This window comes from Danio rerio, chromosome 13 (assembly GCF_052040795.2).
Source record: "Danio rerio strain M-AB ecotype USA chromosome 13, GRCz13ab, whole genome shotgun sequence".
Lineage (NCBI taxonomy): Eukaryota > Metazoa > Chordata > Actinopteri > Cypriniformes > Danionidae > Danio > Danio rerio.
This window is the reverse complement of record NC_141033.1, coordinates 27,413,386-27,432,511: the sequence shown is the minus strand read 5'-3', so window position 1 is coordinate 27,432,511 and position 19,126 is coordinate 27,413,386. Positions and strand designations below refer to the sequence as shown.

General features: G+C 38.3%; 1 protein-coding gene and 1 long non-coding RNA gene across 3 annotated transcripts in view; both read left to right on the top strand.

Annotated features, from left to right (window-relative positions):
• adka (adenosine kinase a) overlaps positions 1–19,126 on the top strand; it is a gene marked incomplete at its 5' end in the record, with an annotated part of 289,242 nt that overhangs the window by 259,261 nt on the left and 10,855 nt on the right. For both annotated transcript variants that reach the window (NM_212791.2, NM_001272084.1), the window contains 1 exon segment: positions 318–432. In NM_212791.2, the coding sequence (NP_997956.1) occupies positions 318–432 (115 nt within the window).
• On the top strand, positions 3,450–11,492 carry LOC147841072 (uncharacterized). Its single transcript, XR_015505978.1, has 3 exons — positions 3,450–6,778; positions 8,175–8,640; positions 8,695–11,492. It is a non-coding gene; the product is annotated as an uncharacterized LOC147841072 (long non-coding RNA).

The following is a 19,126-nucleotide window of genomic DNA, read 5'->3' as shown; positions in this document are numbered from 1 at the left end:
CAGTGAGTGATGCATGGATCATTTTAATATCTTGTTAGCATTTAAACATTTCTTTGCAATGAAGTGAGCCATGTGTGATGTGTTTCCACATGACATTTAGCGTTTCAACACAACAGCAATTCTGAGTGAGTTGTACAGTAGTTAGTAATTGCAGTCACTAAACATTCTCAGTAGGTAAGATGATGACTCAGGATCTTGTTTTACAAGGTTCAACATTAGAGAGAATCTAATTTGATCTACTCTACAATAACCTAATACTTGCTTCTTCCCCTCAAGTATGTGTTTTATATCTTTTTTTTCTATTTCTTTTCGTGCAGACCGAAGACATCGAGGAGATTGCGAAGAAGGCCCAAAGCTTACCCAAAGAGAACAAGAAAAGGCAGAGGATTGTTGTCTTCACCCAAGGCAAAGAAGGAACTGTAATGGCCAAAGGTGCGTGGGTCAGTTTTCATGTATTCAGAATTAGATTTCGATAATCCAAGCTTTTAGATCAAGAGCGTCTCGTGTTAAAAAGAAATCAAACAACCCCCAGAAACCCTTTTGGTTATTTACAGTTGGAATGATGTTGATAGATTTCCTCTGTAAACATTAGTGAATAGCCTCAAACAAGGTCATCTTAAGAATAGAATGCCATTCTCTCTGGCGGCTTTCGATGTTGCTCAGTGTGAAATGAATTCGCCCTTGGCAATGACCTCCTATCTCTCAGATGCAGAATTTGAATCCAAAGGGCTGTTGCAGTCACATTGCTATGGTAACTGAGTGGTGGGGGATCTTTCTGTGGAGTGGATAAGTTTAACCGAATAGTGGGGAAAGCATAACAGTTGTAGCTGATTAAACCAGCGGGGTTTGAAGTAGAAAGCAGGGAGGCGGCAGGAATGTAAGGGGACAGGCTGAGCTGTTTATGCTCTTCTTCTTCTGCTGCTCTTCGTTTCAGTTCTTTTTGCACCTGCCAGAATGGCATTCCTCACTTTTACAGTCCTCAGCCAGTGCCCAGTCTCAGCTAAATTCCATTTGTTCGGGATAATTCGCCTTTTATTGCCTTTTGTGTTTTGATTCACTGAATTTCACAGTGTTCTTACAATGAATTCCGTCGAGGTTGGACATTATTTAAATCTCTCGAGGACACAATGAGCGGCTGCCCTTGCAACGCTCTGGAGACCCTGGAAAAACAATGAGGTAAACATGGTACATGACCTTTAGTGTTTGAGACAAAAACCCTCAAGAGTTTCTGGCTAGCAGTAAGTGTACAATTTGAGCCTTGGTGCTCATGCCGGGAAGCACAAGTTTATTATGTTTCTTCATTCAGATTTCTGTTTTTCCTGTGATCCAACAAATTAAAAAAACAAATATACAATTAACCTTAACAATGCAAACCAATACTAAAACCAAATAAAGAGTCAAACTTACATTAAACTACAACGGACACTTTTCACAAGACTGTTATGAAGTGTTTAACGATCATTATAATCGTGAATCCTTAAAAGTTTTTAATATTTCGATTTTTTTTAAATGTATAAAAATTTATATGCATTTATGAATGTAGTATATTGTGTGTACGTCAAATTACAAAAAACAAAGTGTTTCTTATGCAGCGTCTATGTGGTTGAGAGTGAATTTGACGTTATTCTTTCCTCTGACTTCTGTCATCAGTCTAATACTAGTCTTGACAACACCAATAAGGAGTTTTTCTTTTATTACTTAAGCACATAGGATTGTAAAAAAAAAAATGTTGTTCTGTCCGATTCACTGCATTCTAAGTTAACCCAGCTATGACAATTTCTGCTGCTGAGAAACCCGGAAATGTGAAAAGGGTCTATGAAAACCAATATATAAAAACATTTAACATGAAGTTGGCGTGCAACCAATATTTCCTCTTAAAATTAAAACAACAATTCTCATATCATTTGCATCTGGCGTATTTTTTTTAATTTACATTAGGCCTACAGCTCAAAAGTTATAATAATCCACACCAATGATGCATTGAACTTTTTAGAAAAAGTATATATATCATCAAATATTATTTGCAATAAAAAGAATTTCTCATTTAGTTTTTGCAGTTTCCAAATTTACATACAGGTGTATGGGTATATAGGGTTCTTCACACTGGGTACACAAAACAACCAAACATTTGAGTCCAGAAATTGTAGAAATATAACAAACTCTAAAATACGAAAAAATTCATAAATAAATAGGGAAGTTACATTGATAATTCAAGGACATTATAAGAACAATCAAAACAATACACTCATAATTGTTTTGTATATCGTCAAAAAGAACACAGATAAAAATGGTTTGTTGCTTTTTATTCTTTTATTTTCTTGTTGGCTTAGTCCATTTATTAATCAGGGGTCCATCAACTTATCCAGCATATGTTTTACACAGCGGATGCCCTTCAAGCCGCAACCCAATACTGGGTAACACCCATACACACTCTTTCACACACATACATTACGGCCAATTTAGTTCATTCAATTTACCTGTACTGCATGTCTTTGGACTGTGGGGCAAACCGGAGTACCCAGAGGAAACCTACACGAACACAGGGAGAACATGCAAACTCCACACAGAAACAACACAATAAAAATACAATTAAATGTTTTTTAATTAAAAAAAAATTAAATAATAATATTTTTTATATATTTGTAATTACAAAGCTGAGGTTTCAGCATCATTACCCCAGTCAATACAGTTACCATTTATTAAAGTCTAAACGAAAATAAATTTAAATTCAAAGTGATATTTTTTATTTGAAGCAGAAAACATTTATAACAAGTGTTTTTTTTTTTTATTTACCCCACAGTATTGTCATTTCCCTGCTTTTTTTTTTCTTATAAGCATCTTTATTTCATGTTTAATTAAGGGTTTAATTAGATTTAAGCTGTCTTCATTTACTTACCAAAACTTACTTTTACTCTGTCAATTTACAATTTTTGAAGTCTGATATCAGCATGTCTTTAAAAGCTAAATAAAATGACAAGCATTTAACATTCTCTTTACTTTGAATCCAACAGATAATTTTGCTTCCAATCTCTAGTATCACTCTATAAAATAACCTAAGATTGTTTTTTTTGATTATACAGGTCTCTCTCTAATTGACTCATGACCTGACATATGACATCCCAATGACACTGCAGGCCTTTCCAAGTCCCTATTAGCTTATAGGTCTAATCCTATTCACAAGTCTGCCCTACAGGATTGAAGTGTTGTTAAACAGAGCTGTCGCAGAGCTCTGTATTATACAATTTACACAACATGTTACCAGAGTAACGCGGCAAAGCTGGCTGTATTGGTTCCACTGCGCTGCGTTTATCACACAAACGCTAATAGCATTAGTCCCCCAGGGCTGATAAGGCTGCTCAGGCAATTGCTACTCCTGTAAAGCCTCATCAGAGGAAAGCGCTACAAGACAATCCTTCCCTTTTTGCTACAGAACCGCCTCACTCCCACTTGTTCCCAGCTAACTTTCAGCCTAAGCGTCGGCTTTAGAGAAAATACTCTCCTGGAGGCATTTTACGCAAGGCTGAGGAGGAAAAAGACAGCTCGGCTAACCTCCCGCAGCCCTTTCATAAGGAGCCGTAGGGTCGACGGCAACCCCCGGCGAAACGGCGAAGCGAACGAGTATGCCACGTACCAGCTAGTTGGCTGTAAAAAATGTCACACGAGCCGCGAATAAGCGGGTTCAAATAGCAGGGGCGACGGAGAAGGAGAGGGACGTTATTGCTCCCCGCTGCCTCCGCCAATAAACATCAATATAAAAGAGAATTGAAGATTTGCTCAACCTCCCAGAGGCTGTGCTCTGATGCCGTCTGATCTCTACATTTCATTTGCAATTTGCTCTCTATGCGGGGATGTGATCATTCAGCAGGCTCTGAATGTCACAATGAAGTTGTTTTAATGGTGATTAAGAAGGCTGGGATGATAGGCCCTGGGGGCGACGCTCCAAAGAGATGCAGATTTGTTATTGTGCGCTTCATCTTTGTGCACGCCGGCTTTCTCTCACGGCGTAAACGCAGGCTGTCCTCGCCCCTCCACATTAATTTCCTTAATGAAAGCTGCCAGAAGAGGAGCCCTTAATGAAGCACCTTTGTGACATCGCTGAACATAGCGCGGCCCTGCTGGCGCACCTATTACAGGCTCATATTAAGAGCGCGGCGCCCACGGTCTTTGATCTAATGATGGCTGAGTGCGCAGGGTCGCCCAGGGGCTCCAGCAGGGACACGAGAGGGCTGACGACAGCGTCACAGGGAGGAAAGGAGTCTGTGATCTTCTATTAGCACTTTCCCTCCTCCGTGAGTTCACGAATTAAGCTAACTTAATCGCACTCTTCGTGACCGGCTTTCAAAATAGAACGTCCCGTTTAATCCCAAACTACTTTATGCGTAGGAATGTAGCCCAACAAGGCCAGCCTGACAGTTTCGGGCTGTTTGCACTGAGTCATAACTCTCCAGTGCTGTACTTTAACTTCCTGGAACTGAGGTTCATGAGAGATAACCTTTGTTGTGTTTCTTTTAATAACACAAGTGAAACTAACACCACGACAGGACGGGTGTCTTCGCATTTCTGCAGAGTGAGTGAGAGAGAGAGAGAGAACTGAAGTTTGTTTATTTCCAGCTGACTTGTGAGCTCCACTGTTCAGTGATATCTGGATGTGACCATATCCTTATCTTATCTAGATTGGAGTACTTTGGGCTTGGAAGTGGTTGTCCCAACTCAAGCACATGATGTGATTTAAGGCTCTAAATCCACCCTCTTTATTTGCACGGTTGTGCGTCGTACAACCCGCAATTAAGTTGGCAGATGCAGAGAACGTCTGACTGCTGCTGGAAGTGCATATCTCACAGACACTCTTAAATTAAGGCTAAATTGAAGCCTAGTTACAGTAATAATCTCTCTTTTAGTAGTCCTTTAAACTCATTTTACCAAGTTCACATTATTCTCATTCTTTTTAAAGGCAACCTGTTATGGACAAATCACTTTTGCACGGTGTTTCAACACTGATGTGTGTCCACAGTGTGTAAACAACCAGCAAGTAATGGTAAAATCCACCAATTCCTTTATATGTAATCCACATAAATCTGATGTAGTGTCTGAAATTCACTGTTCCAGATTTCCCTGGCCTTTAGCAAGAAATGTATTCTTATGCTTTTGTAGTTTGATTCATGTTAACAGCAAACAGAAGTAGGTAGAGTGTATATTATACTACTGTCATTTTAATACACAGGTCCAACGCAAACATGATTTCTTTCCCACCGGTTTACGTTTATGTTTTTATATAACCCTGTGTTTATTTAACAGTTCACTCGCAATAGGACACCAAGGACGATTTTAATTAATGCTCAAATAAAATGCACTTTCTGACAGTTGGCTTTGGGTGTAAACCCAAAAAATAGAATATGAGGAGTTTTAGCTGTCAAAGCTTTAAAGTGCATGCAGATAATACACTTTCATGAGGATGAATAATTGAAATGTCAAGTGAGCTCAATAGAGATGCTAAACCGAAACAATTTTGCTTTGAGAGTAGGCATGCGACGATAACCGGTTTTAAGGTTTACCACGGTTTGGATAAGTCAAGGTTTTAAAACCGCTAAAATGTTCTGTTTTACAATTCCTAAGGTACAGTTGAAACCAAAAGTTTACATACACTGTATAAAAAGGCACATAACCATTAATAAAAAAAGTCAGATGTTAATGTGACTAAACTTTTTTTTCTTTTAGGTAAGTTAGGATTATCACATTTGTTTCTGTTATGCATAATAGCAGAATATTGAGAGAGATATATTTTGAGAAATTGTTAGAACTTTTCTTGAAAGTCAAGTTTACATACAATAAGATTATTATGCCTCTGAAAAAGCTCAGATGATGGTGTCAAGGTTCCATCCCAAAGAGGGAAGAAATCACTTTCGCGAACGCTCACGCTCAATCTGCCCAGTTGGTGGAATGAACTCCCTAACTGCATCAGAACGGCAGTCACTCGCTATTTTCAAGAAACGACTAAAAACTCAACTATTTAGTCTCCACTTCACTTCCTAATCTGCAATTGCCACTCTGAATACACCACTAACTGTACCCAAAAAAAATGTTTTTTTAATTTACTAATACTTTCCTTCTTAGACTTTACAGACCTAAACTTGCCTATAGCACTTATTCATTGTTGCTCTTATAGTTGTGTAAGTTGCTTCCTTGTCCTCATTTGTAAGTCGCTTTGGATAAAAGCTTCTGCTAAATGACTAAATGTAAATGTAAGGTTTTGAAAGTTTCTGATTGGCTAATTGACAACATGCGAGTTAGTTGGAGGCACAACTGTAGAATAGTATTTAAGAAAAACCTCAAACACACTGCTTCCTTATGTGACAACATGGGAAAATCAACAAGCCAGAATCAACAAAAAAGCCAGATTATAATTTGCTAAATTACACTGGGTAAATAATCATTTTTAAAGACATGTCCTGTGGTCTGATGGAACGAAGATTGAACTGTTTGGCCATAATGGCGAGTGTTACATTTGGAGGACAAAGGGGAAAGCTTAAAAGATTAGGAACACCGTCCCAACTGTGAAGTATGCGGAAGGCAACATCATGTTGTGGGGCTGTTTTGCTACAGGAGGGACTAGTTCACTTCACAGCAAACATGGCATCATGAAGAAAGAACATTATATAGAAATACTGAAGCAACATCTCAAGACATCAGCCAGAAAATTAAAACTTGGCCACAAATGGGTCTTCCAAACAGACCATGACCCTAAGCATACTGCCAAATTAATTCAAATGTGCTTTAAAGAGCCCATATTATGAGTTTTTGAAAATTCCCCTCCATGTAGTGTGTAACACAGCTCTAAGTGAAGTGGAGTATCCAGCTAAGGCTTAAATCTGTTAGTGTACAGTGTTAAAAACGGTTGATTCATCTAAAAAAAGAGTCGACTCATAGTGCTTCAAACGAGTCGCCTTGATACCGATTCATTAGGTGTTTCGCCATGACGTACGAACGAAACCAAGTTATTCAAGTGCACGCGCAAACCCGGGAGATTTCAAACCTGAGGCCCCGCCCTCTGACGCAGAAACCGAGACACACACACACACACACCCACAAACACACACACACAAACATGCCGGTCGATTGAAGTCACACTGCAGATGGATATATTGAGTCTCTACCCAAAGATGAAACCTCAGCATTATAGCCAAGCAGTTGGAAACTATTGGAAACTTCTGGAAACTACATGCTACAAAGAATACTTCATCAGCGTTTGTTAAAGGAAGGATCAGTAAAGAGTAACTTACTGATAGACGTCAGGATGGGTTTCTTCCTCCATTTCTCAAGTGTAAGTACGTGCGATTAAAGTTGCCTCGTTGACTCTGGCTTGCAAATGTATTTAGTTGTGATTTGTTACTTGTAACCGCGTGTACAGTAACAGGTTAACTGGCTTTATTCTCTTATCGCGTGCAAAGTCACGTTAAAAACGCGACGCGTGCTGCTTTGTTAACGGAACTCCGTGGACGGGGAGTAGTGTGTGTGTGTCTGTGTGTGCGTGTGCGCGCGCTGTCGTCCGGAGGTGTGTGTGTTTGTGTGTGTGTGTGTGTGTGTGTGTGTGTGTGTGTGTGTGTGTGTGTGTGTGTGTGTGTGCGCGCGCATTGTCGTCCGGAGCAGGGTTAAGTGCGTATGTGTGTGTGTGTGTGTGAGTGTGTGCAATATGTGTGTGTGTGTGTCTGTGAAAAGAGCAGAGTGAGAAGCTAGGAGATCTCCTCAACTGTTTTTGGAGTTTTTGCTCAATAAAATAGTTAGTCGTCTGAATTTTCAAGTCCATAGTCTGTATTTACATTGACCCACTGGCAGCTAAAATCCAAGCCTACACTATCGAGCGTGTATGAACTGTGATTACTTTTATATTGCTGATTAGCTGTTTGGCATTTCATTCTCTGACTGAAGGCAGTCGACCAATCGCAACAGACTGTCATTGGTCCAATCAGCGCAGATTAGCTTCGCGCTAAGGAGGGGTTTGGGAACAAATGAATCCCTGAACGATTCATACAGGAGTCGCTGGGATAATTAGGTAAAAATAAATGCAGATTATAAGACCATGAAAGTGTTTTTTGACCTTGCATGCATAATAAACTGTTGTTGGAGACCCTTATAACCAAGATATGACCCTATTTCATGTATAATATGGGCTCTTTAAGGACAACAGAGTGAATGTTTTGGAGTTGCCATCATAAAGCCCTGATCTCAATCCTATAGAAAATTTGTGTGCAGAGTTGAAAAAGCTTGTGCGAGTAAGACAGCCAACAAATCTGACTCAGTTACACCAATTCTGTCAGGAGGAATGAGCCAAAATTCCTTCAAACTATTGTGAGAAGCTTGTGGAAGGATGCCCAAAACATTTGACCAAAGTTATACAGTTTAAAAGCAAAGAATTCCAAGGAAATGTATTTAAACTTTTGACTGTCTAGAAATTAATTAAAAATTATATTTAAAAAATTCTCACATTATTCTGGCATTCAGCAAATGTAAATCATTTAGGTATTTCTAACGGACCTAAAATAGTAAACATTTTGTATGATTTACCATCAGACATTTTTTAAAAATAGTTATGTTCTTTTTTTTAGAGTGTATGTAAACTTCTGGTTTCAACTGTATATGTACAGGGTTTTTTTATTTATTTTTTTTTATGTGCTGTAAAGAAATCTGTGTTGTCGATAGGTAATGAAGAGACAAGAAGTCAATGATTTATTTTAATTATTTAGCCTGTCTTGTTTATAGGTCCAAATATTATAAATGTTTCCTAAAATAAAATATATTTTGTTCAGTGTAAAAAAAGTTTTTTTTTTTTTTTTACCCAGGCAATTAACTTATTTTAGAGCAGTAATTACAATACAATGAAACGGGGATATTTATATTCAAGGTCATCATACCATCAGAATGACCATCAGACCACTTCTGATGGAGCTTTTTTTAACAAAGACTGCTTATACTATGTTTTAAGTAAATAAAAATGATATAGATGGCTGTGTTTTAAAAAAAATTGCAGAGTTTGAACTCCTTGTTGTAAAAATCTTTTCCATAAAACACTTAATAATAATCATGAGCTTAGTCAGTAGGTTTCAATTTGTGATGTGTTGTGCTGTTCGAATGTATTCAGCCATATGAGGAAGTGCCTAAAAGTGGACAACCTCAAAACGGTTTAACAGCTTGTTTACACCTATTTAGTGCTATCCACTTTTGATTTGAATGGTGAAAATGCATCTAAAGGGAGTCGTTCACCCAAACCTATTAACTCATAATTTACTCACGCTCAAGTCGGGCTGCACAATATATCATTTGAGCATCAGTATTACAATGTGTGTGTCTGCAATAGTCACATCGCGTACAGAAGCCCCACGAAAAGTTGCGTCTCGTGAGAATGCAGTATTGTAAGAATAATTTACTGTAAAACAATATATAAGGACAAATATAAGCACAATATACGCAATAACAGCAAGTCAACCTTTTTGTTTGTTGTTATGCTTGTTAATTGACATCCTCTTCAGTGATCAAACTGTGTTGATTCGATTCCTGCGAATGTTACGATTGTGTCTTACGTCATATATCGAGTCAGAGGAAGCTATTAGCAACGTGCATTTGCAGCCATCAGAAGTCAGTGATTTGAGTTTATCATTTAAAAATTTGACATATTTTTGCTACAAATACACATTAATCCACTTCACAGGACATGCGTTTACCCCCTGGTGACACATGTTTTTGTTTTTTATACAACAATTTTTTGCACATTTGAAAGCTTTAAAAAAATGGCCACTACCCAACACAATGATACAGAATAGAAGAGCTAGGATGAAATTTCAAACTTCTCTGACTGTGTTGGTCTTAATGTTGAAAGTGAGAATATCAGTGTAGAGTAGATTACATGTTTTTTTTTTTTTTTGGTTGAACTATTCCTTTAGTAGCAGGTGTAAACAGGGAATTTCATAATGAAATAAAGGCACTGTGCTCACTTCTATTGTAAATCATTTTAAAGTTGCTCCATGTAATCCATTTTGGTTTTGTCATCCTTCTAAAGAGAAACATTTTCATTCCTGCTCCTAGAGAGGTGCTGCTCGTCTTGAAACTTATTCAGGAGGAAAGTGTCTAATGTGCTGTCAGATTTACCTGCACCTAATGAACTCCCCAGAGGAGCCTTTTCGTTTCAGTCTGTTTTCCTCCATCTCCGTGAGCCCTTAGCAAAGGTCATTATGCACTCATAAACGCACACGCTCTTCCTGTGTGCGTGTGTGTGTGTGTGTGTGTGTGCGTGTACGTGTGCGTGTGCATGGGTGTGTGTGTGTGTGCGTGCGTGTGCGTGTGTTCATGCTCTCCCTCACATTTTTCTTGTGTTATGTTAGGGCTTTTATTCTGTAATGTTTGCCTGTCCTTGTTTGTGTCTCATTAATGCAATGCACCTTCACCGCAGCTGAGCTAAAACAGAATGGCTGTAAACAGTCAGTTAGTGGCTGCTTGTTTTGATCGACTTAAAAAGAAAAGAGCTTACAGTTAAGAGACGTAGCATTGATTGATTACATAAACGGCCACTGTATTGCCCTAACTGACACAAGGTGGACTTGAACTTGCCTGTTTAGACACTTCAGTGTGTTTGTGCTTGCAGCATGTCAAAGAAATAGAAAAAGTTGTGCTTACTGCTGCAATTTTATATCTATGCTGACACTTTGTATCTTACAACTGCAAAACTGCAACTTTCTCACAGTTTGAGACTAAAACAGTGACAATTTTTCATAATTGACATGTTGTCATGGCTTTTTTTTATCTCAGCTGTCATCATATACACAACAGTTCTGTCTGGTTCTCAAATCTGATTGGCTGATAGCCATGGGATATTCTGCAATATCAGAACTCGTACAGCCTCCTCACTATTGTGTATTACTTTGCTCACATAGAGTAACAGCAGATCAATAAACTCACTACAGTTTGACAAATAGCGACAAATGTCATGTTATCCCTGTATAAATAAATAAAAAAATAAATGTTGCAGGTGTTGGACAACATAATGTACTTTTGAGGCTTTTTAGTCAAGAATGTAGTTGTTTAGTCTGCAACTATGCATTTTTTTATAAGGATAGTGTCTATTTAAAATATTTATGTTTGAGAGATGGCACGTCGGCGGCCATTAGCCTGTCATACTAAGCAGAGCAAAGATGGTTGACATTGTCTATCCACCAGATGGCAACAGAGAACGCATAATAACCTCTTAGTTGAAAAAAACTCATAATTTCTAACCATAGCTGATCAAATCATCATTAAACAGGAAAGTGACATTCTTAGCCGATCTTTCTCTTTTGTATGTTGTCGTGTTGTATTTATATCTCAGTAATTGTAATGTATTGAGTGTAAGATGGGTCTCAGGAATGTATGTGTTGGCCACTCTTTGTATAACCCTTTTTTTGGGGGGGGTTGGCCATCTCTTGGTTTCTAATGAGTCTCCTGTTTTTGTTACTGCAGACTAGTTTAGTAAAAAGAAAGAAAGAAGAAATGCTCACGTGTTTAGCGTTTTTCTTTTTCGCAAACACAATAGTAATCTGGTAGTGTTTGTGCTGCTTTGGCTTTTACAGGGTTAGTTAATGTGATTTCCCGATTGCAACAGAGAAATACTGGGAAATCTCTGTAGACTGATGGCATTTCATGCAGTTCAGTCTTATAATCTTAAAATATCCGCAAAATAACCTTTTTTGTAATTACTTTAGACATTACGCTAGAGAATTATTCAAATACTAGCTCTAGAATGATGTGAATTAGTAACGTTTTCTTCTGTTTTGACGTCAGCTGCAGATGTGAATGAATGGTGGAAGAAACCAGACTCTCTGTGTTTGATTTTCGTAGCAGTGCGATATGGCTATATATCCTCACTGATGGGACACTAAAGCACTTTACCTGTGACCTCGTACCAACGCATACCAACCAGTGCCAATAAACAGCCATATCGCACTGCTACGAGTTTATACAACAGTTTGGTGTGTGTGTGCGTGTGGGTGTGGGGGTGTGTGTGTGTGTGTGTGTGTTCGCTGTATATAAAAACACATGGTTTGCCTTCAAGAAATTGGTTTGGAACTATATATATATTGGAACTGAACAATGTTTTCAATAATTGAGAAAATATTAATATCTGTAAGGTTTTTATAACTGACTTTATCTCAGTTATGATTTTAATTATGGTTATATCTAACAACTTTGTAACTTTTGAACAATGACCTTATTTCATGTAAGGATGTGACATTTTATGTTTTTGCTCTGTCAGAATGACATTTCTCTTATTAATCATCATTTTTTATTCATAGGAAAAATACTCCCTGCACAAGAATGTATTTATAATTCACCTCATGAAATTTCAGCATATGCAATGCATTAATTTACGGCATTTAAGTATCTGGCTCGTGATGGGAAGGGCGACGGATGAAGACCTCCTCACGTCCTCCAAATCGATCGTGACATCATCACCGCTCGTCTTCAGCTAATTAGCATGGCTCAGAGGCGAGGGGATCTGATCAATGTCTCGCTTTGAAATGGGCAAAACTGCCTCTTAAAGCTCTCTCCGTCCCAGACTCCTCTGATTATTTGTGCTGGTTATCTCCTGCCACTCCCGCCATGGTGGTTGCCCTTTATTAGCGGCTAAATGTGTTTGTCACGCTCGTGTTTCTCTGACCAGCCCTAGCGTGGAGATAGTGGATCAGAGAAAAGAAGGCAAGCGAGGGCAGTTTTGCTCCGAGTGTTTGCCAAGAGGAGGGCCATCCTTGTTTACTCCTCAGAGCTTTTGTTTGGCTCCAGAGACGACGAGAAGTGGATTTGAGAGGAATAATCTCTCACCGTTCCGCAGCTGTCTGAAGGCCTTGAATCCCTCTCCCGCTCATTGGTTTTGTGTCATGTCTCATTGTGTAGTGAATGGCTCGTCATTCAGCAGCTCAGGTATCTATTGGAGTCGCCAAACATTTCGGCTTCTGCCTGAACAGCCAAATAATAATCCACCATGTGATCTGTTTTTGTTTTAGTGATGTATTTGAAACGACAATGCCTCAGATACTGTAAAAGAGTAATTATCGCATGACCCGAGGCGTTCATGGTTTTGGCTTGTCACATTACGAGCATAATCATATTACGCCGCACATAACTAGTGATAACAAGAGAATTTATTACACGTAATTGGCGTGACTCCACAGCGCTGTAAATGTTATGATGGCTTTTTTCTGATCCTCGCCTTCTATAAATAGTGGCGCACGCATGTTTTGTCTTCACAGGCCTGTTTTATTTTGAGCCGGTCCGATGCATGTTTACAGCGCCGCTTGTTCCTGGAGTGCCTTTGCGAGCAGAGCTGCGGTTTCCTCTTCCTCCTGAGAGGGCTGTGCCAAAGGGATACAAAACCCTGAAAGCAACATCTCACTTCTGATGTGAGCGCACAAGTGTCAAACACAGCACAGAAAAGAAACAGCTGTACAAGAGCTATTAATATAACCTCACAGCTCTGGAGGTGTAACTTTGTTGCCCCTTTTTTTTCCCGCTCCCTGGGTAGTCACGCAGAGGAAAGTATTTTCACTTTCTGCATGAACATGTAAAGTGAAGAATGGCAAAACCACAAAAGCGATGGAACTCCCTGTGAACTGCCCGGAGACTGTGTTTACAGGGACGACCGCAAGCCAGTAACAACAAAGACAGGTTTTGGCAGCAAAGTTTTAATTGCCATGCCTATTAAAGAGCCCTGCCAATGGCCTCTTTTGTGTTATACATTAACATGAAATTGGTCCTGGAACGCGCTCAGACTAACCAAAACAGCATGTCGAGAGCCAAGTTCAATAATATGTTTTGAATAAAGATGTGATGTGTTCTCTCCGGTTTGATGAAATGGAAGGAGATGTCCATCAAGGATGGTTTTCGGAGGGAATGTGAGCGGCGTGCAGCGATTTAGGAATTTAATTTCTCAGTTTTTATTTGCCCTCGTTTGCTCTCGCGTGCTTATATAAATTGTCCTCATTCACGTTGGACCAGAACCTCTTGTAAAACCTTAATTCAAAAATGATTCATTGTTGCTCTTTAAATGATTTAATTTCCCTTGTGCAGCACACTTGTTCTTCCCTCTCACTGGTTTGCCTTGCATTTGACACTTAAGAAATTGGTTTGCTGATCATTAAAAAATATATGGGAACTGAACAATGTTGAGTTCCGCTAAAAATGCCCACACATGAATTCTTTCTGGGTACTAAAAGGTTGAAAGCAAGCACCAAACAGCGAAATCTGCAAACAAATTACTCTGAGTTGGTTTTATTATTATCATCATCATCATTAATATTATTAATTTAAAATGTATACAGTGGAACCATTCAGTTGTCATTTTAATGACTCTCATGAGTTAATCAAAAGCACAGAACAGCCAGTCTAATGCATATATGCACAGCTATGCACATCTATTTTTGTAATGAATCAAACATAGTTTAGTGTGATTTTTCAAATAAATAACTCTTTAGACTCTTAAGAGTACATTTTGGTCACAATCGTACAAGCGTAAGTTCTTGAACAAGTGACTGAACTGAATCTTTTTAAAAGATCAGAAACAGAATAGCACCAGACTCTTGTGTACAAAATATATATAATGTACCAAAGCTCAACCAATCAACTCTTACAAACTGACTTTCTAGTGCAATAAAATCTTGCAATGTGACCAGTTTACTATGATTCTCAAATAAATGGCTAAATATTTTTATTTATCAAGAAACATACAGTGTCCAGAAGACTTTAATTCCCATTTTAATGACAGTTTACATGTGAACCTGAAGTTGGAATGGTCTCCTATTACACAATGATGATATATTTCCTACTAAGACAGAATATTGAGTTGCGGCCGAGGTTTTATTTTTGTGCGACTCGTCTCATCTTTTACCTACAGCAAACTAATGGTTAGAGGGGTGTGGCTAAATATATTTTGACCAAGTCGTCAAACGGACATCATCAGAAAAGGAATATTATGACTCTAAACTAGACTCCAAAACTAAAGCTAATAGTCAGATTTGATTAAACATTGCCCATTTTAAAATGGATTAATTTGAATGAATTAATTGATCTCCTTAAAATGAATAAATTGCCAATGAATAAAATCACACTAACAATGTGTGCTAGCAAAATAAACCCTGTACATTTTGATTTCATGCTGGCTTTATAAGGTTGAAGGTTAGTCCCTATTTTTTTAAATAATGTTTTTAAAGTCAGTTACAATAAGGTCGATTCTCTAAATTGAATCCGAGAATTAGGACAGGTGATTATCAAACTTGCCAAACAACTACTAAAGACTTGTTCAGACTAATGGCTGTGCAATGCAGCATTTTTTAAACTAACTAAACTCATGTTGCTCAACCAGTATTATTTAACAGCAAATTTCTAAATGAATGAATCTTGGACCAAAAATATTAGTGAATAAAGCACACAAAGCATATAACTGAAACGCCTGGCTTTAGACCATAATTCATTAGTATGGTGTAGGGCCTCCTTTTGCTGCCCATACACTATCAGTTCATCTTTGTAATGATAGATACAAGTCCTCCACTGTGGCCTGAGAGATTTTGAGCCATTATTCTTGGAGAAAAGTGGCCAGGTCACTGTGTTGTGCTCCAGAATGCTCCAAAGCGGCTCAATAATATTTAGTTCTGGTGACTGTGCAGGCCATGAGACATGTCACTTCACTTTGTTCATCAAAAAACTCGTCGCCAGTCTTGCTGTGTGTGCGTTATCATCCTGATACACCTCCTTCATGCAACAGTCTGAATAGAATTGGGGCTTTTCCACAACGAAAATCTCTGGGATGTAGGAAAAACCGTGAGGGTGGACTCATCAGAGAACAATACATGTTTCACATTGTCCACAGCCCAAGATTTTTGCTGCTGGTACTATTGAAACCAGTGTTTGGCATTGGCACAAGTGACCAAAGATTTGGCTTTAGCAGCCCGGGCATGTATATTCACCCATAATTTTGTGTGCAGCGTATATATATTTTAAGCAAAACTGTGCTATTACTATTACTGGCTATGATGATTGGCCACCAGGCTGGTCAAAATTAGCCATGAAACCTCCAACACTAAATTGGCCAGTGTTTCAGTTTCATTTACCAACCCCAATGTATGCATGTACAAAATGTGTGTATATGCGTGTGTGTGTGTGAGTAAAACATGTTTACTAAATAGCATATGAATATATAGTACATGCATATATAGTAATGAATTACTGGTGTTAGTATGTTTTACAGTTTTTATCACATTATCATTAAGCTGTATAATTGCGTTTCCATTTTCCACATTTTTTTTCCATCACAACTACTAAAGAAGTGTTAATAGAGTTTGAGTACAGCAAGACAATATTCAATTATTATTTTATTTTTGCTTTGTATGGTGGTTAACGATAACACACAGCCGCAGCAATGAAAACATTCTATTGGACCAATTAGTAGTGTGAATCTTTCTTTTTTTCCAAGCATCTGCCTCTTGCCTCCATTCCTTGAAACTCTTGTCATTGTCCCCATTGAGAGCTGAGAGGGGCTCCCGGACACCATTTGGCATCCAAGTGGTTGGACGCCTCGTCCTCCAGCGCAGCCCCTCTCATTTCACACGTCCTCCCCCCATTATCATATCAATTGATGCAGCTTGTAGGAGACAAAGTGAGGTTATGGGAACCACCTAGAGCAACATGCACCATTAAACATCAATGCGAGGGGACTAGCACATATGCAAGTTCAGCCTTGTTTACCAAGATGGAAGACTGGCAGTGTATGTTTCCAGAGTTTTTAACGCTCACAGCCCTCCCTCTGAACCCTAAATCTGTTTTACACACCGCAGTTTTATTGTATTGACATTTGTTCCTTGTAGCAATTTACATTGAGTTAATAGGCAGTGTGTGCTTGATATATATTTTTTATTGTAGCATTTTTTTGTGGACTCTGACCCCTGGATATGACCTAATGTTGTACCACGCACTTCCAAGAATCACCTCATAATTTTTTTCCCTCCATATGACTCACCACGGCTGGGATGTTTGGACATTTCCCAGCATGCCTCTGGTGCGTGACCTGTCATCAAAGGGCAGGAGGGTTTAGCTCATGCTAGTACCTACATTCGCACCATGCTGAACTGCATTGTCTCTGCTCTCTCCCCCTCGCAGATCTGAAGAAACAGAGTGTTGTAGCTTCATACGAGCCTTAATCGTCAGTTTGATGTCCATTATTGTCTAGAGCCTCTTCAGTTCAGTCATGGGTATCAAAGGGAGGAACAGTTAATGGCTATTTTTTTTTCTCTCGCTCTCAAGCTGCGCTGTTTCTGAGTCATAAAAGGAAGTAGAATCAGGTCAGCCTATGTACAGGAAGGAAGGAACCACATACAGTTTCATTTTGAACACATTCATTTGCTTCTGGTCATTTTTTTTTTCCCTTCAGTCACTCGTCTGTTTTAACAAAACTGCGCATTAGACTCACGTTCGTAGTTGTGCGCAAGGGAGAAAGCATGCTATGACAGCAATGGAAATATTGTATTCTTTAATTGCGAAATAATAGATAGATCATGAGTTTCTGTTAACTTAATTCGCACGGAAGATCCTCTAGTTAATCATTTCAAGAGGAAGGCGGGCGAGCATGCTTCATTGCCTGCATTAATTAAGCAAAGTCGTTTTGCTGCTAATTAGCTGATTCTAAAAGGATCTGCTTTTTGTGTAATTAATTATCAAAGACACAATCGGCTGCCTCGTTGAGGGAAAAACCGCTCACACACGCAGCAGACGTGTCTTGAGTGCTCATTGTTGCGTCAGTTGAAAGGCTTCGCTCACGTTCACTGTTGTTTACTGTCTGCGTCTGATGGTTTCCTCTGAAGTTCTGCACACAAAGTGATGGTCTTTGACACTTACCGGCTACTATTAGCAGGTGTGCGCTTTAAAGCCCTCTGTAGATGCGTGTTGTTACTGATTACAGGCTGTTTTGGTGAAGGAATTGTCACCATGTCTAGCTAAGGCTGGATTATGTTTTTCAGCTTTCTCCCTTAGGTCTTCTAGTTGGTGTCAACAAATGTGAGGTTGTACGCAGCCTTCAAGTAGAGTTTGAAATATTGTAATTTGGAGTTGCAAGCAAATGAATGTTTACAGGACATCATGTCTGTCTATGGTGCTCTAGCCATACTAGAGTGAAATAGTGTAGGCACATGTTTATATTAAAAATAGACCACTTTTTTGCAAGTCAAATGCACCACAGGAACAGTTCTTGGTTGAAACTGAATATTAATAATAATTATTACAGAAACGCACATTATATATCACCTTTTTAAGTGATACAATTGTTGAATTAGAGCTGGGCTCTAAAATCAGTATCGATATTTATTGACCAAACACACCATTGTCAAAAGCGAAAATTAAAGCTGTGACTGGCAGCAGCGAGGAGATTGTAAATAAAAAAGGATGTAAGGATGTCGCCAGAGTGGCTTTTTGGTTTCTTTTCTTGTGCATCCCAGGCAATAGCTCCCCATCTGAAAGATTTTTAGCATGGGGTCATTTTTTAGCATAATGTAGTCATTCAACTTCACAATTTGTAATGTTCAATTTGTGTTGTTTATAGAGTTTGACGTTCACTGTATCATTATTATTCACACTTTAAATTTAGCTTTGATTGTTCAGTGTTTATACTTTACCATTACACACACTTTGTAACATTTTATTTATTAAGTTTACGAGTCTCTTTAGAACTTGTGTTTTTATCATAAAGAGATATATTTTGTTTAAATATTTTTGTTCTTGAATATTAAAACTATTTGCCTCAGTAACTAATGTTGGTAAATTAAAATTGTTAAAAAAAAAAGTCCTAGCATTCCAAATGTATTGTTAAAAATATTCAATTATTATCGATATCGAATGATATACAGTTGAAGTCAGAATTATTAGCCCCCTTTTGATTTTGATTTTCTTTTTTAAATATTTCCCAAATGATGTTTAACAGAGCAATGACATTTTTACAGTATGTCTGATAATATTTTTTATTCTGGAGAAAGTCTTATTTGTTTTATTTCGGCTAGAATAAAAGTAGTTATTAATTTTTTTAAAAACATTTTTGGGACACAATTATTAGCCCCTTTAAGCTAATTCT